The sequence below is a fragment of the Heptranchias perlo genome, chromosome 2 (genome assembly GCF_035084215.1).
Source record: "Heptranchias perlo isolate sHepPer1 chromosome 2, sHepPer1.hap1, whole genome shotgun sequence".
In the NCBI taxonomy this organism is placed as follows: Eukaryota; Metazoa; Chordata; class Chondrichthyes; order Hexanchiformes; family Hexanchidae; genus Heptranchias; species Heptranchias perlo.
Genome location: NC_090326.1, coordinates 64888629 through 64915538, shown reverse-complemented (window position 1 = coordinate 64915538; position 26910 = coordinate 64888629). Strand labels below are relative to the sequence as shown.

The following is a 26910-nucleotide window of genomic DNA, read 5'->3' as shown; positions in this document are numbered from 1 at the left end:
AAATTTTAACCCCTAAGAATGGGTGGATTGGGGGCAGGTGGGGAGTAAAAATACTTGGTTTTCAGAGCGGAACGGGATCCTGGCTCCAACACGCCTACTTCTGGGTTTAACCCAGGCAGGTCTGTCTGCGTGTGGAGAGCAGACACCAGGAAGTCCTGTCCCCACTTAAATCCGGTGGGCTGTTATTTAAAAGGGCAATGTACCTCATTGAGATACTTGAGGTACTTAATATTTTGTGTATTGGAATAATAAAATGATTTTAACCTTACCTGTTCGGGTTTCCCATTGCTTCCCATTCATGTCAGGTGAAAGCAGGTGGGAAGGACCGGATCCATGAGGTGAGAGCCTTTATTGCACTGCTTGTGGGCCCGGAGGAGCAGGAGTGCTTCATCCAGGCTCAACAGGGTCACCTGGCTGACAGAACCCCTGCGATCGGCCAAACCCCCCCCCCCCTTGCTGATGCTCCCACACCCCCTATACATGATGGACCCCACCTACCTCCGGCTCTTTACCCGACCTCCAGCGACCCCTGATTTCTTCACGAGCCACCAGCTCTCACAGGCAGTTTGTTGTCCAAGGATGAGGGGCGGGGCAGGAAATCTAACAGCACCTATGCAGAGCAGAGTGGAAATTATAAGTTAAAGAGGGAAAGACAATTATGGTAGGGGTGAAATATCATGTTCCTCCTGGCCCCACAAAATTCTTTTAAAAAAATTGACCGTTTCCATTTTTGTGAGCGGCTTGCAGCGGTCCCTTTAAGGATTGGTAAGGTTGCTTTATGCCTATTACCAATGGAAGGAGCATGTGGTGTGCACACTCTGCCCATTTGTACTTCAAAATTGTGTTGGGGTCCTATGATGTCATACGACCCCGATTTACACATTACAAGTAGATCTGAAACAGGCAGGTGCCTGGGCCGCCCTTGCAAAGGCCCCAAAATGGCAATGGGTGGATCAGGAATGGGAACGGGATGGTAAGTTCAGCCCTGCAATTTTCAGAGTGCTACTGCCTCGCCCCCACCTGGCTCTGAAAATAGGTCCCTTGGTATTATTGTTAGCAGTGAGGGGAAGTCATGGGCTTGACAGCACTGTCTTGTAACTTTCGAAGAGAACTCTGTAAATATTAAATTTGGTGTTTTTCATCGGCTCTTGCAAGTTTTCCCTGTGTCTGAACCTTTGCCACTCTTTCTCTCTATCTCCGGAATTGTGTCTCACAGGTATCAGTAATTAGAATGTTTCTGTTTTCTAACTATCAAAAAACACAGATGAGAATTAGGTGACAATTAGAAGCTTTATATTTGTTTTCAAAATTCAATGCCTTTGTTTTAAAAAAAACTCAATTTAGGATGTGGAAGGACAATCTTTTTCTTTCTCTATCTTAGTCTTATTAACTTTCTTAAATTTATGACCCCAGACTGCTGGCCTTTGATCCCAGCATAAGTGGCCTGCTGGCGACGTTTGCTCCTGACTCTGCCAAAGTATACGAGGTCATGGGGAGGTCACTTCACCTGAATGTTGCTGGTGGGTGTCCTTGCCACTAGGAGTGCATCTCAGGCATTTGCCATCTGGGAGAGACACGGAATCCTAGGGTAGGCTGCCTACACTGGAATGGGGGTGGAGGGGGGCGGTGATGCAGGCCCCCTGGAAACATTCTGTAGTTGTCCCATTGGTCTTCTTTATACGGGGACGAAGTTATTTCAAAAATTTTGAAATCTTTGGGGCTCCAAGCTACAACTCAGGCCCAGTCCCCAGGTGGGCATCACTTGCACTGGCCAGGAGACCAGTATGCTGATTCTCAGATCAGTGATGAGGAACCTCTCTGCCATGCCCCCTAATTAGTAGTGGACCATGCTCGGGGCTAATGTCCAAGCAGAACATAAACACTGAAAAGTGATCTGTTGTCAGTAAATATTGTCATAAATTGTTAATTTATTTTCTAGTGCACATAGGCCTTCTTGGAGCAGGGACAAATCCTAATACAGGACGAAGCAAGAAACTAAAAATATTTGTAACTGAGGGGAAAGATGTAGCACTCACTGGTGTATGTATCATTTTTCTGCGAGCTAGTACCTCCAAAGCAATCACTGTAGACAACGTACACAAGGTAAGAAATAGAATAGATTCCACAAAGCACATGTTACAATTTTCTTTTGTTTTGGTTAACACTTCCATCCTTTTATGGTACTTCCCTCTCATTCCACTTCTGTTCCCTGTGACATGTCTTAATTACAGCCAGTGAGGCAGGCAAACTACTCACAAGCCTCGATCAATACTGCTTTCAGACCAGCTACTTGGAGGGTCTTAAGAGCAGCCCATGGAGGGCTATTCTTAGCTGTTCCACTATGGGAAGGGGTTTGACCTTTGCTCAGTGCCTCCTCATGGTGAGAAAGCAATGATTGGTAACTCTGCATGGGAGATTGTGGGCATCAACTTATGTCCTCCAAAGTTGACATCAGCTAGAAAGCAGTAAAACAGTGGTTTTCAGGGAATGTCATTACTTCTCTTGAAATCAGAAATGCGCTGTTGTGACAAATAGAGACCCATACAACAGCAAAAGATACCATAGATTTGGCCAAGGCAAACCTTTCACTGTACTCCAGAGATTCTGGTATTGCTGCTGATGCTGGGAGTCTTTACTCATTTGTTTCATAATATTATGCCACATGATAGTAATGTATCCTTTAGGAGCCAACAAAATGTTTTTTAATAGCAATTAAATTGAGAATACACAAATTAATCCATATGACATGATCTAAAAGAAGCTGAATAATCTAATTGAAAGCCCACGGGATCCTAGTCTTTAATTAGATGTCATAAGAAAAATGTTTCAGATGATAATTTTCTGTCTAGACTTCAATAATTCGCTGCATCCTTTCCTTACCTTTTTAGTTCCTGTTATTTTTCTCCCTTCCTCTCTTGAAAGGTGGTGAATTATGCTGAACATAAGAACATAAGAAATAGGAGCAGGAGTAGGCCATACGGCCCCTCGAGCCTGTTCTGCCATTCAATAAGATCATGGCTGATCTTCGACCTCAACTTCACTTTCCCACCTGATCTCCATATCCCTTGATTCCCCTAGAGTCCAAAAATCTATCCATCTCAGCCTTGAATATACTCAACGACTGAGCATCCACAGCCCTCTGGAGAAGAGAATTCTAAAGATTCACAACCTTCTGCATGAAGAAATTCCTCCTCATCTCAGTCTTAAATGGCCGACCCCTTATCTTGTGACTATGCCTCCAGTTCTGGACTCTCCAGCCAGGGGAAACAATCTCTCAGCATCTACCCTGTCAAGTCCCCTCAGAATCTTAGATGTTTCAATGAGATCACCTCTCACTCTTCTAAACTCCAGAGTTTGGTTCTATAGGTAGGACCAGCCTTCCAGTAACACAAAAAAGATTGTATTTTTCACGTGTAAGCCTAGATGTCAGCCTTGGCTCAGTGGTAACACTCTTGTCTCTGAGTTTGAAGGTTGTGGGTTTAAGCCCTACTCCAGAGACTTGAGTACATAATTTAGGCTGACATTGCAGAGTTGCTGTCTTTTGAATGAGATGTTAAACTGAGGTCCTGTCTGCAGTCTTAGGTGGATGTAAAAGATACCATGACACAATTTGAAGAATAACAGGAGTTCTTCTGGTGCTCTGGCCAATATTAATCCCTCAACCAACATCACTAAAACAGATTATTTCATCACTTTTTCTGGTCTGTATATGCATTTATACAGTCCCTGTTTTCAAGGGCTACAATCTTTGTACTCCTAACGCTCTTTCCAGATGTCATTTGCCATCTTAGAACATTTTTTCCAACACGACAGTCTCATAAGATTATGTGATTCCTGGAGTAATGCATGTGAAAACGATGTATAGTATGTTAAAGGAAAGTTCTAAATACAGACTCCATTTAAATACTAATGACTACAGCAATTCTTTGTGTTAAAAAATTCTTAGGATGTAAATTTCAATGTCCTTGATACATCTGATGTTGGGCTGCTGAAAGCTGTAGAACACCTCCTGTCAGAAGTGTTTGTTCCCGCTTTGAAGAAGATGAATGATGGTTGGGGAGAGCTGAGTAGTCCTCAGGCAAGCGCTGTACGCCAAGACTTCCTCAGCTCGTTGGATGGGTTTGTGAGCGTTCTGGCTAGTGCTCAGGAAAGCCTGATGGAAAAAGTAAGCGATTGCTCCAAAATGCATTTTATTTTCATATTAAAAAGTTTCATCACTTCAGTGTTTCTTTAAAGGGTCCTTCTTTGTCTACATGTTTTAACAATTTAATGTTGTAGACACAAAGATAAGTACAAATGATGGAGGCGATTCGTTCCCATCTAGCTCATCCTTCCATGTTTCCTCAGTCACGCTGTATAACTGCCACTGGAATGATTCCAGAGTGTTTTTGGGGAGGAATTTTAACCCCCCTGGAACGGGTGGGGTGGAGGGGGGAAGAGGAGGTTAAATTCTTAAAAATGTGAAACCCGATCCTAACCCGTCACGAACTCGCCTACTTCTGGTTTAACTGGGGCAGGTTGGGGGGGCGGGCGAGTAACCTGCTCTCGAGAGACGGGTCAGTGATTTAAATATGTTAATAAGGCTGCGTGCCTCAGATTTTAGCAGCCATTTAGATTTAACGACTGCAGGCCGGGTTTCCCAGCGCTCAGGAAACCCGACAGCTGAAGGAAGGCAAGAACTGCCGGATCCAGCAGGTAAGTGTTTTTCTAGCACTGCTTGTGGGCCTGGAGGAGCAGGAGTGCTTCCCCCCGGTCCCCCAAGCAAACGTGCTGCGATCTGCCTCTCCGCGATCTACAGGCCGATACCCCCGCGATCACCAGGCTAACCCCGCCTCCCCACTGCGATCCAATGCCAACCTGTGATCTCCAGGCTGATCCGTGATCTCTTTTCTCCACCCCCACCACCACCACGATCTCTTTTCTTTCCTCCAGCCATGTGGGTCTCGAGCCCCCTGCGATTCCTTCCCCCCCCGCGATTTCTTCCCCCCCGCGATTTCTCCCCCCACCGCGATTTCTTCCCCTCCCCGCGATCTCTTCCCCTCCCCGCGATCTCTTCCCCTCCCCGCGATCTCTTCCCCTCCCCGCGATCTCTTCCCCTCCCCGCGATCTCTTCCCCTCCCCGCGATCTCTTCCCCTCCCCGCGATCTCTTCCCCTCCCCGCGATCTCTTCCCCTCCCCGCGATCTCTTCCCCTCCCCGCGATCTCTTCCCCTCCCCGCGATCTCTTCCCCTCCCCGCGATTTCTCCCCCCACCGCGATTTCTCCCCCCACCGCGATTTCTTCCCCTCCCCGCGATCTCTTCCCCTCCCCGCGATCTCTTCCCCTCCCCGCGATCTCTTCCCCTCCCCGCGATCTCTTCCCCTCCCCGCGATCTCTTCCCCTCCCCGCGATCTCTTCCCCTCCCCGCGATCTCTTCCCCTCCCCGCGATCGCTTCCCCTCCCCGCGATCGCTTCCCCTCCCCGCGATCGCTTCCCCTCCCCGCGATCGCTTCCCCTCCCCGCGATCGCTTCCCCTCCCCGCGATCGCTTCCCCTCCCCGCGATCGCTTCCCCTCCCCGCGCCCCCCGCCCGACCTCTTCCCCCGCGCCCCCCGCCCGACCTCTTCCCCCGCGCCCCCCACCCGACTTCTTCCCCCGCGCCCCCCGCCCGACCTCTTCCCCGCCCCACCTTTTCCCCCGCGCCCCCCGCCCGACCCCTTCCCCCGCGCCCCCCGCCCGACCTCTCCCTCCCTCCTCTCTGGTCTCCCCTCTACCTTCGGTCTTCCTGCCCGACAGCGGCTGCCAGGAGGGAAACAGAGAAAAAATATTCAAATGAGGTCCTACCGCTAAATTCGTCAGGACCTCCATCTTCCCCGTATTTCTGGATTGGGAACAATTGTTAAGTAAAGCTTAGTGAGGCTCAACTCAGTTTGCACATGTGGAATATCGCCCATCCACTTCTAAGATGATGGGGGAAAAATTGGATAAGGGCCGCTTTTGGGCTCAGGTAGCGTGACGTGCTGTTACCCCGGGTCCAATGATCCCTGCGCAGGCAGGACGCAAGTTTCAGCCCGCCCCCAGGACTCACCTGTAATTAGCGTTCCATTCCATGCCTTGCACATGGAATCAATGCAGTTCACACTTTCTACCACCTGGGGAGCTTAATCTCTGAAGGGGAGGATGTTTCTTAGAAATCTCTTAAAGGTAGCTGGTTCCTGTTATTTGCTGAAAATAACAGTCTACTGTCTGCACGGAGTCTGCACGGAGATCAGACATCGCACACGTAAAACACAGATGCAGGTCCCATTCCTATATTTACACACTGATGCGTTATGTTAAAACATTGAATTAAGGTTGCGCACTACTAAATCCCACATCCACCAATCTGCATGCCAGACATCACCAATCTGCCGATTTAAGTTGGTACCAGGATTGCGAGAGGGCGTGCACCAAGGTCCTCGTCTGATGCACTAGAGTCCTTGGTGCAAGAGGTGGACAGAAGGAGGGACATTCCTATATCCACTGGGGGGGGGTTGTGGGGTCAAGGGAGTGAGGTCAACTGTCAAGTGGCATCTCCTGCCAACTGCACCACTAGCCACATCCACTGCTCCATGCACTACACCCCCATCCCCCACATACCAACAAACTCTTTCCGTCAGGACTCAACTCTTCCAACCAGATGCTTCCTCTCACCCTTACACATTATCACTGTTTTAAGCCGCCCACCCACAACTCGCAGGCCACGCACACACTGCCAGCTATTCAACCATGACAGGCACATCACCCAGGAGAAGGTGGCGCATATCAGGAGGCAGCAAATGGCAGTGGCATTTAGCCCCTCGAGCCTGTTCCACTATTCAATGAGATCGTGGTGGACCTGTGACCTATCTCCATATACCCGCCTTAGCCCCATATCCCTTAATACCCTTGGTTCACAGAAATCTATCAATCTCAGATTTAACGTTCACAATTGAGCTAGAAACAACTGCCGTCAACCGGAAGAACATTCCAAACTTCTCCCACCCTTTGCGCGTAGAAGCATTTCCTAACTTCATTCCTGCACATCCTGGCTCTAAATGTTAGGGTATGTTCCTGCGTCCTAGTATTCAAGTCTAGGAGACCTCCAAAAACAATTACTAATGTATCGGCAGCCAGAAGCAATAATCAGCCACTAACCTGTATATCCTGCATGGTCCCTTTAAATAGCGCTGGTAGGGGGTTCTCCAGGCACTCTAAGACACGTTCAGATGGTCAGGGTTAAGACTGTTCGTTGAGTTGAACGTTAAGTACCAAAATGGTGTCTATCACTTCAAACAGTGTGCCATGCTGATTTAAAGCCATTTTCTCCCTTCTTTACATGATTCCAGTGTTCGTTATCTGTGCTTGCGTTAACTCCAATACCAAGATGGTGTCCGGTGCATGTCACGCAGGAAACGTGTGTGCGCATCCAAGACTCCATAAATTGGGCCGTGTAGTACTGAAAGAACAGGCGCTACACGGCCCAATTTAGCACCCGATTTCTCCATTCATTCCCCAAAAAGTGAAAAAAAAATCTGGTCTGTGTATATTCGGTAGTCTTCAAGGCACATGGTTTTATTTTTTTTTAAATATCGAAACAAATCCAATATTTTTATAATTGAACATTTATAAATAGGCTTTGAGATTTTTAATACCTAAGGTTTCTGAGCTGCACATTTGAAATTTTAAAGCCCCTTTCAGTGAGTTCCATTCAAGAACTTTTCAAGCACAAACTGTGACAGAATTTTTAAAAAAAGATCTGAAGTATTGGTTATCTCACTGACACTGGAGAAAAGATTTGATATTACACTGCGATTATAATTTACAGACCAAATAACAGGAAAAAATAATGGGTCCTTTTTAATAACCATTTTATGATTTCAATGTTTCCTGTTACAAATGTTTCTGTTCTGGGGGATTGTTGGTTTTCCATTGAGCCTAAAGGTGACAATTCACAACAGTCAAAGTAAAAATCATGTTACACAACTTTGAAGGATCACCTAATAGTATAGAGTAGTTTGAGCATAATTCTAGGCCTACAAAAGTCGTAGATTGCACCAAGTGTTACAAAAGATCTTTCATTTAAGGGAAAGAAGATATTATGAATACATTGGCTTTGGTGGGTGAGGAAGAGCTGTTTGAACATTTTCCTCACTGACTGCATGGAAATAAATTTAAGGGCACGGAATATGTGCTTCACATTACAAATGAGCTGGAGACTGACCTTGCATTGCTTTCAGGTTATATGAGGCTTGGATTTGAAGGACTTGGTTGAGATCAGATCAGAATGCCAATGCTTTATTTCACTTTAAGTTGAACTATTTGTAACTTATTAACTCCAAATGACTACGGCTTTGAATTTACACTGTGTGAAGATTAGCATACAAACATTTACATCATTTTTATTAAATTATTGCTGGTGAATGCCTCCATTAAATTAGTGGACAAAGGAATATCATACAAACACATTAAGCATTCATATATGATCATTGTTGATTGGAAAATGTACCCCTTAATATGAATGTGTTAAGTGTTTGTACACTAATCTTTGCACAGAGTAAATTCAAAGGCCCTACAATGACTTGTTATATATTACTGTAAAATGATTATTTTGTTTGATTGTAGGTGAACCTGAAAGAATGTGAGACCTATGATTTGAGGCTCCTCAAAGGCCCTTCAGATTATTTGTCCGTAGCCAATAGCACTGAAGCCTTAGAAAAAATTGAAGCCTGTATTAAAGTGTGGATGAAACAAATTGAGCAGGTAGTGCTAACAAATCTTCTATCTATTCTTAAGAAAAATTCTGACAAGTTAAGAATCTTATCCAAAACGAGCAGATGCAATGGTGGTTGTATTCTGGGGCATATCTCCTTGGCACTCAAAATACCAAGCTAAATGGATGGATAAATGGATACTGTTATCATAGATACTTGCAATGAATAGAGAAAAATTTCTGTAGATTTTGAACTTTTTCCTTGATTTAACAAGTTATAGTCTCATATTCCATAACAGTCTTTACATGCAAAAAAAATTATGTGCTCAGGTATTTTTGGATAACATTATTTTGTGGTTAATTTTCTCCTGGAGCTTATTTAGGTAATTTAGCTTATTTAGCCAAAGTATGTAATTGTTTACATGTAGGAGTATAGGTGACTGGATATGACTAAGATCAAAAGCTTACCTTTTAAAATAGCATTTTTCTCAATTTTTCTTGTGTTTTCTTCCCCAACTTGATTCCCCAGCATGGGTTTACTTTTGACGGGAGGGATCAACCTGTCTTCGGGCCTCACCAAATCTGTCCTGCATCAGTATGATTGTGGATGTATATACATTATGTCAGCTAAATGTCAATTCCAATTTTCCCTCTATAAAGGCTTGGCTTTTCATCTCTCTAGCTGAGATCAAGGGCTCAATTTTGCAATGGAGGCAGGTTGGCAGCGGGGGGGTGAAGGTGCGCGTGGCAAAAACCCAAATAAAAAAAAAACTTACCTTTTCCAACGCGATCGCGATGTAATTGATGGTGATTAAAGTTCTTTCTGGGTTTCGCACCCGGCAACCCCCGAGTAACAGGCTGGCTGCCGACAGGAGCTGCAACGCCGGGGTGGGGGGGGGAGGGCGGGGCGAAGAGGGAGAGAGAGGCGTCACCCGGTGCTGGAACGGATGATCAGGGTGGGGGGGGGGGGGGCGAGGGGAAGATCGGTGGGGGGGGGCGAGGGGAAGATCGGGGGGGGGCGAGAGGAAGATCGGGGGGAGGGCGAGGGGAAGATCGGGGGGGGGCGAGAGGAAGATCGGGGGGAGGGCGAGGGGAAGATCGGGGGGGGGCGAGGGGAAGATCGGGGGGGGCGAGGGGAAGATTGGGGGGGGGCGAGGGGAAGATGGGGGGGGCGAGGGGAAGATCGGGGGGCGAGGGGAAGATCGGGGGGAAGAGGGGGAGATCGGAGAGGGACATGGGGGCTGAGAGGGACATTGGAGAGGGAGACATTGCACAGCGGAGCAGGGTGGAAAGGTAGGTTTATTTTGTTTTTTAACTTTGTGCAATGGTTTTTTATTTAATTTATTTAGTTTCTTTTTGCCTGATCCGGCCCTTCCCGCCTGGTTTCACCAGGTGTGAACCGGAAGCCGTGGGAAAGCTGCCCAGGTAAGTTTAAAATCGTTTTAACTATCTGCTACGTCAGAAATAAATTACTTTAGGTACCTCAGTGAGGTACATTTGTTCTTTAACTATCATCCTGCGAACTTTAATTGCCTGCGGGACTTTCAGATTTGGGAAGCACGCGCGCACACAGGTGCATCTGTGGGAAACCCGGAAGTCGGGGGGTTGGAGCCTGCTTCCGAACCCGCTGGGGATTTTTGCCATTTTCGCAGCCCCCAACGCACCCGCAATTTAATTTTAAAATTGAGCCCCAAGTGTTGACTACACAGGGACTTGTAGGATTAAGCTGCTCTATAGTACAGCATGCCAGCTACACTGCGCTAATGGGATTTCCGACCAAAATAATTAGACAGATATTTTTACTGGCTTTGGCAGTAAAACAATATTGAAAAAATTAGCATTTTCAGCAAGGATTTAAAAAAACTTTTAAATAAGAATTTGGAATTCTGCATTTATCCTATTGCTTTTTTTCAAATGTTTCTCTCCTCCCACCTTCTCTCCTGAAAGCATTCACTCCTTGCTGTGATATAGTTGTATTGTGCCAGGTGCCTCTACTGTACCTCATCCAAGGCGCTCTTATTTATAGCAGATATAATATGGTGCAAAAGTCTATTGAAGCTCAACACCAACAAAAAGGTAGCAAATCATTTGGAATCCACTGCTGGAATCGATTCGAAAGTTTGATCTTTTTTGTTAAATCGACCATTTATGTTGTGCCCGGCAGAAAACTGGACAAGACTACCTCAAAACATGATAGTATTGGGACTGAATAACAGAAGACTTCAATAATGGTAGCACAGTGAGCAGAGTATTGGTGAAATTGGTGTCACTGTATGAGCATTGTCAATATAATACTGAATTTGTACTTTCCCATTCAACATTACCCTGCAATTCTAGGTTCTTGCTGAAAGTGACCAATTGCGTAAGGAAGCTGATGATCTAGGTCCACGTGCAGAATTGGATCACTGGAAGAAACGAATGTCAAGGTTCAATTATCTGCTAGATCAACTAAAGGGACAGGATGTGAAGGCAGTACTTGGAGTTCTTACAACAGCAAAATCTAAACTTCTTAAGGTGTTTCCCCTCATTTTTCTCATTGCTTGAACTTCACGAAAAATTAGGAAATGGGTGATACAGTGGGTTAAAATTCTATCTTTTAAACCTCTGGTACCTATGTGAATTCAGTGTAGGCTAGTGTAATGAACATGTCCTCTCTCTTAACAGTGAGGTTCCTAAGTGAATTGAGTTCAGAGTAGTGTCAGTTTACCTTTTGCTACTAAGGGTAAATTGACACAACTTAATCCATAGCACAAAACTGTCTAAGTGCTTTTGAAAGTGCGCATTCTGTTGCAGCTGCCACGCCAGTCAAATGAAGTTATGTTCATCTTACGTGTGCCATTAGTGACTTTCTATAATTTGTTTTGTGCCGTTTTTTTCGATTCTGTGTAATATCATTCTGAATTCATGAAATTTGTGTCTTTATTTAATTCATTTTGCCAAGCTCCATCTTTATTTAATTAATTTATTAGTTGCCAACTGTGTCCCACTTTGTTTAATTTATTTTTCCCAATCTCGATTCCGTGTAATGCTGCTTTGAATTCATGAAGCCTGCATCTTTATTTAATTTATTTAGTCGAGTTGAGGAAGTAACAGAAAAGGTAGACGAGGGTAATGTAGTAGATGTAATATATTTGGATTTTCTAAAGGCCTTCGATAATGTACCGCATTGTAGACTCAGAGCATGTGGAGTCAGGGGACAAATAGCAGAATGGATAGCAAGCTGGATACAAAACAGAAAACAGAGAGTAGGGGTTAATGGTAGTTACTCAGACTGGCAAAAGGTGGAAAATGGCGTTCCACAAGGATCGGTACTGGGACCACTGTTGTTCACCATTTACATAAACAATTTGAACTCGGGAATCGGAAATACAATTTCAAAATTTGCGGACGACACCTAATTGGGGGGTATAGTTAATACGGAGGAGGACTGCGACAAAATACAGGAAGATATTAATAAACTTGTAGAATGGGAGTGTAATTGGCAAATTAATTTCAATGTAGATAAGTGTGAGGTGGTATATTTTGGTAGGAAAAATAAGGAGGCCACATACTGCTTGGATAATAAGAGTCTATAAACAGGATAGAGGAGCAGAGCGATCTGGGGTACAGATACAAAATCACTAAAAGTAGTGACACAGGTTAATCAGGCCATTTAAAAAAAAAAGCAAACAGAGGACGGGTTCATTTCTTGAAGGATAGAATTGAAAAACAGAGAAGTTATGTTAAACTTGTATAGAACCTTGGTTAGACCACACTTGGAGTACTGTGTACAGTTCTGCTCTCCATATTATAAAAAGGATACAGAGGCACTGGAGAAGGTGCAAAAAAGATTTAATAGGATGATACCAGAGAGGTTACACCCATCAGGAAAGATTGAACAGGCTGGGGCTCTTTTCTCTAGAAAAGAGAAGACTGAGGGGTGACTTGATAGAGGTCTTTAAGATTTGATAGGGTAGACGTAGAGAAGATGTTTCCACTTGCGGGGGAGACCAGAAATAGGGGCCATAAATATAAGATAGCCACTAATAAATCCAATAGTGAATTCAGGAGAAGCTTCTTTACCTGGAGAGTGGTTAGAATGTGGAATTCGCTACCACAAGGAGTAGTTGAGGCAACTAGCATAGATGCATTTAAGGGGAAGCTAGATAAACACATGAGGGAGAAAGGAGAAAGGAATTGAAGGATATGCTGATGGGGTTAGATGAAGAAGTGTGGGAGGAGGCTCATGTGGAGCATAAACACCAGCATGGATCTGTTGGGCCGAATGGCCTGTTTTTGTGCTGTACGTTCTATGTAATTCTATGAGTTTCATGTTTATTTAATTGCTGACTTTGTGTCCCACTTATTGAATTCATTTTACCTGAATCTGTGCCAAGCTGCTTTTCTTGCCCATTTTTGTTTTTACTCCTTCTTATAGGTTCACCCTGGCTGCTTTTAGTTTCAGAAGCCCATGTGTTTAATTATTTTATTTATTTCAGAATTTCATACCACATCTTATTTAATTCATTTCACCTATTTCTGGTAAGGCTACTTTTAATATTTGAAGTTCCCCTGTTTATTTAATTGATTTATTAATTGCCAAGTTCTATACCCCACTTAATTTTACCTGATTCTCTGGTAAGGCCACCTTTTAATTCATGAATTCCATCTTAATTCATGAATTCCATAAGGTACAAATGCAGGAATTTATAAATTGCCTGCATTTGTACCTTATTGTATTTAGTTAATTTCACCCTATTCTCTGGTGAGTCCTCTTTTACTTCATATATATGTTATAATATATCTCATTTACTGTTTCGCAGAATAATGGATGGTCACAAAATTCAACCCCAAAAGCGCTGGTAGATGTCCCACAATATTATGTAATAAAAACAGAATTTCAGTTAATCTGTACCATCAGTTAGTGGTCCTAATAATACATTGTACCTTTAATGGCATAACACCCCAACTGTTACAAAATAATATATCCTCTGACTCATCGTGAGCAATTCTGTGGGACCCCTGCTACTATATATAAGAATATTGTACATTTAGCATCTGTCACACTCCAGAAGTTAGACTTTGTTTTGCTTCTTTAACAATCTTAAAAAAGAGTAAGAAAACCAGTCTTTTTATCCTGGGTTCTTCTGACATGGAGCCTGTAATTTACAAGGAATTTATTGACCCCTAACTCACTGCAGAAATTTACAAGCTCCTGCAACCTCATAGACTTCCACAGGGAGTACTAGAGTAGTGGCCTTAAAGGGAAAATCCAGGGTAACAGATAAATGTCACCATAGTCCTCCAAATCCCACATTGCTCATGAGCAATGCCACGGAAGATCTGTTAGTAATAGTATATATCATTTAAAAAAAAACTATCAATGTTCATTAATTACAGCAGTTATAGGGAATGGGAGCATTTTCCTATATTATGCACCTACTTCCATGTTTTTTTTTCCTTTCTCTTTTTTAGGCTTCCAATACCACTTCTAAAGCCACTATTAGGAGGTAGATGAAAGCAGTGGGGGTTGATTTTTCTATGTTTTTTCTCCTCTCTTGGGGAAATAGCTTGGACTCTGTTCGATGCTTTAACAAAACAGATAGGCAGAGAGTGCGTGCTCCACATTTAATGACTTGCAGAGGAGCACCCAACATTTTGCCGCACAGCACATTGATGCACTAATACACTGTGCTATCATTTGTTCGAAAGTCATAAATCTATTTTCAGCAACACTAAAATAATCCCTTAGTTTTGTGACAGATAAATACCAAGCTCTTTAGTCTTACTTTTGTCTTTACTTTAAAAGGTCAACTTTGTTAGGGTTATGCTTTAGTAAGATGGAAAAAAAAATATTTTTTCCGCAAAATTTTTGATTTTCACAAAATTCGAAAGTTCTTTGCAGGATGCTGGTGTGCAATTTGCCATAGTAACGACATTTTTTTTGGAGTAGTGTCAGGCTATTTGAGGCTTACTCGGGAGGTTATCTTTTTGAAAATAGTAGGGAAGAATTTACTATAGTACAAATCACCTTTATCTGGCTTTCTTACTTAGTCAAAATAATTCTGTATTGTGTATTGTAATTCTAGACGTGGCGAGAGCTGGACACTCGAATCACTGATGCAGCTAATGAGGCTAAAGATAACGTGAAGTACCTGTACACACTAGAGAAATTCTGTGATCCGTTGTACAACAGTGACCCTGTAAGTAATTACAATCTCCTACTGCTTATAATAAATGGATAGTATTATAATTTTTTTTATGTTGCTCCACAGTTTTCCTTTACTTGCAGTCCACATGTTTCCTCTTTTATCCAAGAGCATGAGCTGTCTGGATCACAGATCTCTTTATTGTTAATACATTTTCATTGTGTATCAGATTACAGTTCAAGGGGAGCTGGAGGAAAAATGTCCGTATTTCTCTTTGCTGAGAAGAAATTCTTAGTTATCTTTGATGATTTACCTTGTAGTCTAGCTGAGAACTAACCAGATTTTCTATAACTAACATGCTTGTTTGAGTGACAGACAGTCATAGGGCTCAGAGTCATTGGTAGTCAAATTCCTCATTTGCCATGAGAGTCCCTTTGTTACAATAACATCTTTGCATCTATATTTATCCCACTCCTTTACTCCTTTGTAGTGGTTTGAATTTACACTTTGTTATGTGACATCTGTAAAAAGTGGTTTGCTATAAATTATGAATATTATATAGCAAAATTAGAAGAATTCAGACAAATATAACTTTTTAAAAAATTTGTTCATGGGATGTGGGCATCGCTGGCGAGGCCGGCATTTATTGCCCATCCCTAATTGCCCTTGAGAAGGTGGTGGTGAGCTGCCTTCTTGAACAGCTGCAGTCTGTGTGGTGAAGGTTCTCCCACAGTGCTGTTAGGAAGGGAGTTCCAGGATTTTGACCCAGCGACGATGAAGGAACGACGACATATTTCCAAGTCGGGATGGTGTATGACTTGGAGGGGAACGTGCAGGTGGTGTTGCTCCCTTGGACCTGCTGCTCTTGTCCTTCTAGGTGGTAGAGGTCGCGGGTTTGGGAGGTGCTGTCGAAGAAGCTTTCAATCAATGAATAACAATCTTACCATTTGAGAAAATTGGCACTGAACCTTAAAAAGGATTTAAACAGACTTGTGTTTTAAACTTTAATGCAGGTTTCCATGGTGGAAGCGATCCCAGGATTGATTAATGCGATTCGAATGATTCATAGCATTTCCCGTTACTACAATACTTCGGAGAAGATTACCTCTTTGTTTGTGAAGGTATGACACTAAAATTATGATGTATTAATTTTTTTTAGTTTATTGATGAAGTTCTCTTAAATGAGAATACAGAAGGAAAGCAAATAAAATAACATGCTCTCAAGTGGCCGTCATTTACAGTATATTGTTTTATGTTTATGTTTTTAATAATGCATGATTTGTACCTTAAAATAAAATTAAGGAAATGAGAATATCTAGTTCAATGAGAGTATTTTTTTCCCACTGAGTTGATATTAGCACCTTGATTTGTTGATTTGCAGGTGACCAATCAGATGATAACAGCATGTAAAGCACACATAACAAATAATGGGACAGCTATAATTTGGGATCAATCACAGGATGTGGTGGTTAAAAAACTGAAGTCTGCCATTCAGTTAAACCAGGTAATAATGCTATTCTAAAATAGTTTAACCTATTACTGAGAGAAATCATAAGGATGCTTGGGATTGGTAATGCTCTTCTGAGATTGGGATTAAGCCATTTTGTTAGGGTAGAGGACGGAGTGCTTTACTTTCCATTTGTCTTGTATTACACCTGTCCTGGTAATGTTTGAGGGTAACCATGAGTGACAAAAGTGTTCTAATCTCCATTTCCTCAGTTCCCCAGTATTTGGCACGCTTTTATGTCAACCTTTTCTCTTATAAAACCCTATGTTCACATTTATAATGGAAACTACCTATGTAATCTTGTCACTCTGTAATTGCACAATATAGCCCATGGGGGCTCAATCTTATCTGATCCCCATAAATCGTTAAAAATGCTTCCAGAGAGTTTATCATCTGCTCTTTTTTCATCAGTAACTGAAATTTCTAAATTAAGAGTGTAATTAAAATTTTAAAAATACCATATTTCATAATAACAGGAGTACATTTGTCCATTGAATTTTATTTTTAATGCCTTCATCCCAAAAGCATGGGCTTGCACTTGATACTTTTGCACAAGCTGTGATACTGTAAACTAGATTTGGATTGTGCAGTCTGAGCATGTACAGTATACCCATTTCTCAGTTTGCATCAGTAGTTGCATCAATATTCCAGTCAGTTGAACTGATGGAATATTTTTCTTCTGCTTTTAGCAGTTTCTGTTCAGTTATTTTTCAAAATTGTTTGAAGAAAAGTTAGAGGACAAATTTCAAAAACTTTATTCAGGCAAAGTTTATACTAAAACAGAGAGACTGTGTGTTTTTGAAACAGAGATTGTGTGTGTGTATGAGAAAGAGAGCAAGAGAGAAAATGATTGAGAAAGAGAGCGAGAGAGAAAATGATTAAAAAAGAGAGCACTGATCACATGCCTGTTGTTGCTTTTGTTTTGTGATCTACAAAGTTCAGAAAGCTCATTAAACTGTGAGAGAGACACACACTACTTTTTCATCTTAATTTGACTTAATTGTTCCAAAAACACAGATTAGTTGAATTTTGAAGCAAACAGCCTCTAATTATAAGAACATAAGAACATAAGAAATAGGAGCAGGAGTAGGCCAATCGGCCCCTCGAGCCTGCTCCGCCATTCAATAAGATCATGGATGATCTGTTCCTAACCTCAAATTTAAATTCATGTCCAATTTCCTGCCTGCTCCCCGTAACCCCTAATTCCCTTTACTTCTAGGAAACTGTCAATTTCTGTTTTAAATTTATTTAATGATGTAGCTTCCACAGCTTCCTGGGGCAGCAAATTCCACAGACCTTCTACCCTCTGAGTGAAGAAGTTTCTCCTCATCTCAGTTTTGAAAGAGCAGCCCCTTATTCTAAGATTATGCCCCCTAGTTCTAGTTTCACCCATCCTTGGGAACATCCTTATTGCATCCACCCGATCAAGCCCCTTCACAATCTTATATGTTTCAGTTTGTGGATGGCCCGACGAGAGAGGGGGCAAAACTTGACCTCCTCTTGGGAAATAAGGAAGGGCAGGTGACAGAAGTGTTAGTGAGGGATCACTTTGGGACCAGTGATCATAATTCCATTAGTTTTAAGATAGCTATGGAGAATGATAGGTCGGGCCCAAAAGTTAAAATTCTAAATTGGGGAAAGGCCAATTTTGATGGTATTAGACAGGAACTTTCAGAAGTTGATTGGGAGAGTCTGTTGGCAGGCAAAGGGACGTCTGGGAAGTGGGAGGCCTTCAAAAGTGGGTTAACCAGGGTTTAGGGTAAGCACATTCCTTATAAAGTGAAGGGCAAGGCTGGTAGAAGTAGGGAACCTTGGATGACTCGGGAGATTGAGGCCATAGTCAAAAAGAAGAAGGAGGCATATGACATGCATAGACAGCTGGGATCAAGTGGATCCCTTGAAGAGTATAGAGATTGCCGGAGTAGAGTTAAGAGAGAAATCAGGAGGGCAAAAAGGGGACATGAGATTGCTTTGGCAGATAAGGCAAAGGAGAATCCAAAGAGCTTCTACAAGTACATAAAGGGCAAAAGAGTAACTAGGGAGAGAGTAGGGCCTCTTAAGGATCAACAAGGTCATCTTGTGGCGGAACCACAAGAGATGGGTGAGATCCTAAATGAATATTTCACATCGGTATTTACGGTTGAGAAAGGCATGGATGTTAGGGAACTTGGGAAATAAATAGTGATGTTTTGAGGAGTGTACATATTACAGAGAGGGAGGTGCTGGAAGTCTTAACGCGCATCAAGGTAGATAAATCTCTGGGACCTGATGAAATGTATCCCAGGACGTTATGGGAGGTTAGGGAGGAAATTGCGGGTCCCCTAGCAGAGATATTTGAATCATCGACAGCTACAGGTGAGGTGCCTGAAGATTGGAGGGTAGCAAATGTTGTGCCTTTGTTTAAGAAGGGCGGCAGGGAAAAGCCTGGGAACTACAGACCGGTGAGCCTGACATCTGTAGTGGGTAAGTTGTTAGAGGGTATTCTGAGAGACAGGATATACGGGCATTTGGAGAGGCGGGGACTGATTAGGAACAGTCAGCATGGTTTTGTGAGAGGAAAATCATGTCTCACAAATTTGATTGAGTTTTTTGAAGGGGTAACCAAAAAGATAGATGAGGGCTGTGCAGTAGACGTGGTCTACATGGACTTTAGCAAAGCCTTTGACAAGGTACCGCATGGTAGGTTGTTACATAAGGTTAGATCTCACGGGATCCAAGGTGAGGTAGCCAATTGGATACAAAATTGGATTGACGGCAGAAGACAGAGGGTGGTTGTTGAGGGTTGTTTTTCAAACTGGAGGCCCATGACCAGCGGTGTGCCTCAGGGATCGGTGCTGGGTCCGCTGTTATTTGTTATTTATATTAATGATTTGGATGAGAATTTAGGAGGCATGGTTAGTAAGTTTGCAGATGACACCAAGATTGGTGGCATTGTGGACAGTGAAGAAGGTTATCTAGGATTGCAACAGGATCTTGATAAATTGGGCCAGTGGGCCGATGAATGGCAGATGGAGTTTAATTTAGATAAATGTGAGGTGATGCATTTTGGTCGATCGAATCAGGCCAGGACCTACTCCGTTAATGGTAGGGCGTTGGGGAGAGTTATAGAACAAAGAGATCTAGGAGTACAGGTTCATAGCTCCTTGAAAGTGGAGTCACAGATGGATAGGGTGGTGAAGAAGGCATTCAGCATGCTTGGTTTCATTGGTCAGAACATTGAATACAGGAGTTGGGATGTCTTGTTGAAGTTGTACAAGACATTAGTTAGGCCACACTTGGAATACTGTGTACAGTTCTGGTCACCCTATTATAGAAAGGTTATTATTAAACTAGAAAGAGTGCAGAAAAGATTTACTAGGATGCTACCGGGACTTGATGGTTTGACTTATAGGGAGAGGTTGGATAGACTGAGACTTTTTTCCCTGGAGAGTAGGAGGTTTAGGGGTGATCTTATAGAAGTCTATAAAATAATGAGGGGCATAGATAAGGTAGATAGTCAAAATCTTTTCCCAAAGGTAGGGGAGTCTATAACGAGGGGGCATAGATTTAAGGTGAGAGGGGAGAGATACAAAAGGGTCCAGAGGGGCAATTTTTTCACTCAAAGGGTGGTGAGTGTCTGGAACGAGCTGCCAGAGGCAGTAGTAGAGGCGGGTACAATTTTGTTTTTTAAAAAGCATTTGGACAGTTACATGGGTAAGATGGGTATAGAGGGATATGGGCCAAATGCAGGCAACTGGGACTAGCTTAGTGGTATAAACTGGGCGACATGGACATGTTGGGCCAAAGGGCCTGTTTCCATGTTGTAAACTTCTATGTTACTAATAAGATAATGGCTAATCTGATATGTTTCAATTATCACCTATCTCCTTTGGTATGTTGACAGCTAGAAAATATTAATGTCCAATTAGTAACACATGTGAGACCACAGGGAGCTAGAGAATTATCACCAGTGTTTTGTTGATAGTTAGAATGTTTACATTTTCTTACAGATGTGTGTGTGTCCATCCAGGATCTAACGATAAAATACCAAATGTCATATGTACAAAGATCTCTTTTTAAGTCACAAGATAATGCTGCTAGACATGGGTTCTCTCACCTAGTGCTGCCAGGTGATCGCATGCTTACTCCTCCCCTCATCATGACAAACACCAATGAGTCGATGGTAAACCCCCCACAACGGGCAGGAGAGGGTCAGGGAGGGAGGTTAAGAATTAAAAATTGGGGAACCCGTCCCCAACCCGCTGCGTACATGCCTGCCGCCATTTTTATGGCGGCGGTTTGCGAGCTGTGCTTGTGTCCCACCATGGAGAGGAGAGACGCTTCATTATAATATTTAAATCAGGCTTCTACAATGCAGTTGAGAGCCTGATTTAAATTTAAATGTTGCCGGCCGGGTTTCCCAGGGCTCGGGAAACCCGGCAGCGAAATGGAGACGGCAGCAGGCGGCTGCAGAAGGTAAGTGCTTTTTAGAGCACTCCTTGTCGGCCGGGAGGAACAGGAGTGCTCCCTCTGGCCCTTTAAGCAAACCTTCAGCCACCCTTGTGCCTCCAACCCCCGATCTCGAGCCTCCTGCCCTGCAATCAGCAGGCCCCCGCCCCTCCAACCCCCGATCTCGAGCCTCCTGTCCTGTGATCAGCCGGCCCCTCTACCAAGCCCCGTTCTCTTCCGATTGCTTGTCAATCTGGCCGGCTGCCGGGCGGGAAATGGAAGAAAAAAATGATAATGAGGCCCTGCCGTTAATATCGGCAGGACCTCCGTGTCCTCAGGATGTCCGGGTTGTCTCTCCGCTACCGCGCTCCCCCGCTCCCTCCCTACCTCCCCGTAAATATCGGGGCCCAAGAATCTATCAGTGAACCAAACCTCATATTCCACCTCTAATTGTGCCAATTTTCATGTTTACCTACCACAGTTCTGCCAAACACCAGATTCCTCTTCCACAGTAATACACATCACAGCCCCTCCCCCACTATCTTGCTACAAATCAGCAGCAGCTCTACAGCAATACTGTCAAACTCCAGGACCATTTTCCAATGCTATCAAAGCCCAGGACTGCCCTCCATTGCTACCAAATTGTAGGACTGCACCCATGTAAAACTAAATCCCATTCCCAAATTCCAGATATCTACCTCCATCTGGTGCATCTTGCTCACCATATTATTCTCCATTCTCAGCTTTAAAAATGATAAGGGATAAAAATTAAATACATAAGTAAAGGAATATATATATATATATATATATATATAAAAGCTCCTCATTTACAGCTAATGGGCAAAGCTGTGAAATTCAGTCTCCAAAGCACCAGTAAAAATGCAAGAATACTATTTGATAAAAATGGAATTTGATTTCTTTAGCCAATTTGTTCCCCTGACTCACCGCGAGCAATGGGAGATCTATTTGTAAGATATTTCAATTTTGAGCCTTCCCGTTGTTCGCGTATTAAAATATGTATGTCTAATGGATCAAGTTACTATCAAACCAATTTACATTCACAGAATCATGATGAGCAACAGCATAGGCAGTTTTCTGATTTTGTTTATATTGAGAATAAATCAGCATGGAGAAGAAACTCCACGTTACACCGTATGGTAGTAGATTATTGAAAAGATTAGAGAGTTAATTCTGCAACGGGACATTGTTAATGAGCATTTTGTTTGTAATAACAAATCCTAGCCAAATCATGTGATTAAAATGATCAACTGAAATTAAGCAGATCCATAAAATATCTACTCAAGCCCATTGACTGCAAACACAATTCTCACGTGCTGCTTAATTTGACAATTGTATCTTTAGTAATTGACCCTGTTGTAGCAATCCAATCATTGTAGGGAAAGTGTACAGATGCTGATATAGTTCCCACAAAAGTACTTAATTTGGGGTAGTTCCATGATCCCAGCAGGGAGGCACACTCACGGAGTATGGGTTGAAAAATTGAAACTACAGTGTTGTAGCTCTCACTCTCCAACCTGCATTCTCTTCAAGTCTGGCTCCCTGCAGGGAGTTTGAGAGTGTATCATTTACACTTTTATGCCTTTTTATAGTTTACAGACATCTATTAAAATGGCAACGAGCTCTTCCCTCCCCCATAAAAAGAGGGACAGCACATATTGCTATAAGTATTGTCTAGTGAGTACATATTTATATAGTTAAATGTAGGGGCTAACTTCATAAGTGGAAAGTTTAAGATTCGTGCCAGATGAGTTTTCCACCAACATCATGAGCAAGAAACCAGTATTGTCTTTTGGGTAGAAAATCAAGCTGAAGAACTATATATAAGTCCAAAATTGGAACAGCTTATCACCACTTCACATTCCTGGCTTTTGGGAGCTTCTTCCTATCTCTGTTAAATGACCTGTAGGATTACCATCATGACTGTTTTGAATTACTCCTAGAATTTAATTTGTTAGATGTCCAAACTGTAATCATGAGGTAGGTTAGTTCCATTCTAGAAATCTATGTAACCCACAAATGAAGTCATTCGCTTATTTCTATTCTGTGTTGTTTCAAATATTACAGATAATCTGCATTTTAAAATTCAGTCTGTTTCAAGGTATTGTATTTTATATTTTTCAGGAATATCAACGCTGTTTCCATAAAACAAAACAGAAACTGGAACAAAACCCAGCAGAGAGACAGTTTGATTTCAGTGAGATGTACATCTTTGGCAAATTTGACACATTTCAAAGACGCCTGAATAAAATTATTGATATGTATAGCACCATTACTGCATACACTGCTCTCCAAGACTCCAAGATTGAAGGACTGGAAGTGTTGGCTACCAAATTTCAGGTACTGCCTTGAACCCTGGTGTAGAGAAAGAAATGCTATCGGGAAATTGTTTTGTTATGACAACTAAATAATTGCTTCCATTCTCAATATGCAGTGGAGTAGAGGGATGAAGTACTGTGTCTCTGATTCCTTACAGTGAGTTACCAGTTTCAATTATTCTGTCCGGGGATGGGGTGGTGGTGGGGGGTGCAGGGTAGGGGGAGGGGTTGCAGCAGTAGCTGTAAGTAATGATCCTACAGTTGGAGATTGGAGGGATAGTAACTGGTTGCTCTTGTGTTCCACTTGCAGTGTTACATTACTCTGAAGCAAAGTCAGTTGTCCAATTTCTCAGCCAAGGAATAATGCATTGCTAGGTTGTTATGGAAAAGAAAAAAAATACAAGGCAGCTCTTCAAAATAAACAAAAAAGACAAGTATTTTGTCACCTTCAGAATTCCTTTTTATATCATTCTCACTCTCAAATATCATCCTTTTATTCAACAACTTGCCTGCTCTTACGGAGTCAGTATGGTTCTAATATGATTTTGCAAGCCTGCATGCATGAATATCTAAAAATAATGAGGGTTTTTCTGATGCAAGTAACTTGTGAGTACATGTAACAGTTTTCTTGCAAGAAAGCAGGTACACCAGATAGACCCATTGAAATATAGATATCCGTTGACTGTATTGTGTGCGTTGTCTTTGTCTTCCCAAAAGAGGAACTCTATGAAAAATGTAGCTACCTGAAGCCCATATTAAATTCACAATATTTTGCTTGGCTGAGGTCACATGAAAAAATAGGTAAGACAGAAATGTTACTGTTGGAGGCTTGATGGGGTCTGCTACCATCACAGCTGTTTAATAATGTTCAATGTTTGGTATTGTTTCAGAGTATTGTGATTACTTTGAAGAAAAAACAGTACAACTTCCTAGATCAGAGGAAAACTGATTTTGACCAAGATTATGATGAGTTTTGTAAGGAAACCAATGATGTACATGTAAGTGTCTCTAAGTTACATCAGTAAATTAATACCTAGTGTATTATGCAGAAAGCAATGATCTTTTTTCTATATATGGAGTTCCCAAATGATAGTCATCTAGAAATTTATAAAAATATTTTTTCAGATTCCTCTTTCAGCATTGTTCAGGTTGGACAGAAGTTCCTCTGAGATTTGCTTCCAGGACGGTCTATTTTTCTTGCTCTTTAAACCAATTGCGTAATGTTTGCCTTTTGCTTAGCAATTCAGCTCAATTTCCTACCTTGAAAGCCACCTAATTATCCCTGCCTTCCTAGTTCTTAGTGAGATTTCTTGTTGCTTCTAAGACCATTGAGAATCTCTAGTTTTGCAGAAATTAAAAATTAAAAATGCATTTAGAGTAGGAGCTGCCTAATTAAAAATTCTGTTAGTGAGGTGGCATGGCTGCTATAATACTAGGTTATAAGATGCAAATATTGTTCACATCTTTGCTTTATGCAGTTGATGTGTTGAACCTTTATTTCAACATGGATTTCACAGGAGGAAAGAACAAAGCACATTATTGATTGAGTTTATAGAAGCGATATTGTACATTGAGACTATAATTTATTTACATATACATAGGCGCCGTATTATGATTTTATGAACACGTGCTATATATTGTGTTTATGGGTACACATACTACATTTTCATTACTTTTTATTAATAAGTAACAATGAGGTTTTAATGGTTTTTCAAATTTTTCATATTCAATATTAAAATCTGAATTTAAATATTCTTTTTGGTATACAGTCCCAGCTAAGGACATTTATAGAAAACACCATTGAAAAAATACAGAATACAGAGCGAGCTCTGACGTTACTTAAGAAGTTTGAAAGGTAATGTAATGTGTTACAGTACCTTTGTGTGGACAGACCTGGTTTGTGCTATTTCAAAGGTAAGAAGGTAGCATTTCTACGCCATGGGAGTGGAATTCTGGCATAGTTGTAAGGAGAGGTGTCACAATTTGAATGGAACCCAAATAAGCTGCCTAGGAAATACTGGTCCAAGAAGTTTTGTGCCTCCACTATTGGTGGCCATGCCTTCAGCCATCTAGGCATCATGCCCTGAAATCCCCTCATAAATCCCTCCGCCTCTTACCACCCTCTGCTTTAAGACGCTCCTTAAAACCCACATCTTTGTCCAAGCTTTTGGTCACCCCATCTAGTACCTCCTTTGGCTCAGGGTCCATTTTTTTCAGATTGCACCTGTGTGAAGCGCTCTGGGATGTTTTTCTACGTTAAACACACCACATAAAACAAGTTGTTGTTGATTCCATCCTGTTTGTTAAAGCTGACCTGTAAAATTCCGGTGGGGGCTCAATTACTTTTGTAACACCAATGCCTTCCTTGGGAGCTGAAGATTATAAAAAGTCATCTTTAGCCTGAAAAGGCCTTGGCGTCCCGCTGAAGGGTTGCTATAGGCTGCTTAGATTACACTGATGGATTGAGGCAGGCGCTGCTGATGCTCTTACAGGTATGGGTTGCACCCCGACCATATAAATCCCTCTGTTCCCATAATTTGAGATGGGGGTCTGAGTGCTCGACTGAGTGGACTGCCCACTCCGCCGCACTTTCACTGCCAGAGAAGGCCCATTAAAATTTTGAACCCTCTATCTTCTACCCCTTGCTCTCCACACATCAAATAAGACAGTACCAAAAAATATTCACTTTGTAGCAAAATATGTCATTCTGCAGACACATTTGTTCTGTTATGTGAATGTAATAGAACTTAACCGTATTTAGTTAACAGCTTTCTTTTCCCCTTAAGCAGAGGTAAGAGCATTATACTTAATTAAAACAGGAACTTTGTTTTGGTGGTTAATTTTTTTAACATGCTATCTGTCCAGACTTGGAATATCAGATCTTGGTATAGATGAAAAATACCAGAAGATTCTTCAGAACTATGGACGTGACATTGAGATGGTGTCCAAACTTTACACCAGACAGAAAAACGATCCGCCTATTGCACGAGACATGCCACCAATAGCAGGGAAGATTCTGTGGGCACGTCAACTTTTTCATAAGATTCAGGAGCCAATGGAACTTTTCCAGCAACAGCCAAACATTCTGCAAACAGCAGATGCCAAACGCATTGTTCGCAACTACAACAAAGTGGCAAAGGTTTTGCTAGAATACGAGGTGTTGTATCACCGAGGCTGGCTGAGGCAGGTAATGAAAGTTAGACAACAAAACACTTCATCAAATCTGTGCTGCTTTTCAAACATTAAATAATGACAACAATGCGAACTATGTAGAGAATATATCGTTTGGAGAGCTGTGAGTACCGTATGCTTGTGTGAATTATGACAGCTGCAACATTAGTGTTTTACTTCATGTGAAGCTGTGGGCATTCATTATGATCTGTTCCTACAATATGTAGAGTGGGATTTATATATTTTTTCTATGCATAAAATGTAACATTTTAATCTTATTTTTTAGTCAATTTTGGCAGGATTTCTAGTGTGACTGTCATCAGTTTGATGGTATATCATCATGTAGTGTTTTCTGGATCATCATTTTGAGTTTGGAGCTTAGAGTGAAGTTGAATTGAAAATGTTATTAAATTCTGCTAGTGATGATCTGGTAATGCTTATTTCAATGGAAGGCTGCACAATAATTATAATTAAAGGGAACAAAGTGGGACTCATGAATTTTTTTTTGCAACACAATTGGTCAACATTGTGTGCTACTCAGCATGTTGTTTGAACCTGGGGCCTTGCTAGTCTTATGGCTCAGGTACTCAGTGGGTAATTTCACTGAACCATTAGAGGAACCTTATGAAGCA

General features: G+C 42.1%; 1 protein-coding gene across 1 annotated transcript in view; it reads left to right on the top strand.

Moving 5' to 3' along the window:
- dnah5 (dynein, axonemal, heavy chain 5) overlaps window positions 1-26910 on the top strand; it is a 227265-nt gene that overhangs the window by 8879 nt on the left and 191476 nt on the right. The window contains exons 3-13 of the mRNA XM_067995817.1: window positions 1940-2103; window positions 3947-4165; window positions 8621-8758; window positions 11046-11222; window positions 14777-14890; window positions 15850-15957; window positions 16218-16340; window positions 22914-23129; window positions 23998-24105; window positions 24877-24962; window positions 25973-26294. Of these exons, the coding sequence (XP_067851918.1) occupies window positions 1940-2103; window positions 3947-4165; window positions 8621-8758; window positions 11046-11222; window positions 14777-14890; window positions 15850-15957; window positions 16218-16340; window positions 22914-23129; window positions 23998-24105; window positions 24877-24962; window positions 25973-26294 (1775 nt within the window). The remainder of the gene's footprint in view (window positions 1-1939; window positions 2104-3946; window positions 4166-8620; window positions 8759-11045; window positions 11223-14776; window positions 14891-15849; window positions 15958-16217; window positions 16341-22913; window positions 23130-23997; window positions 24106-24876; window positions 24963-25972; window positions 26295-26910) is intronic.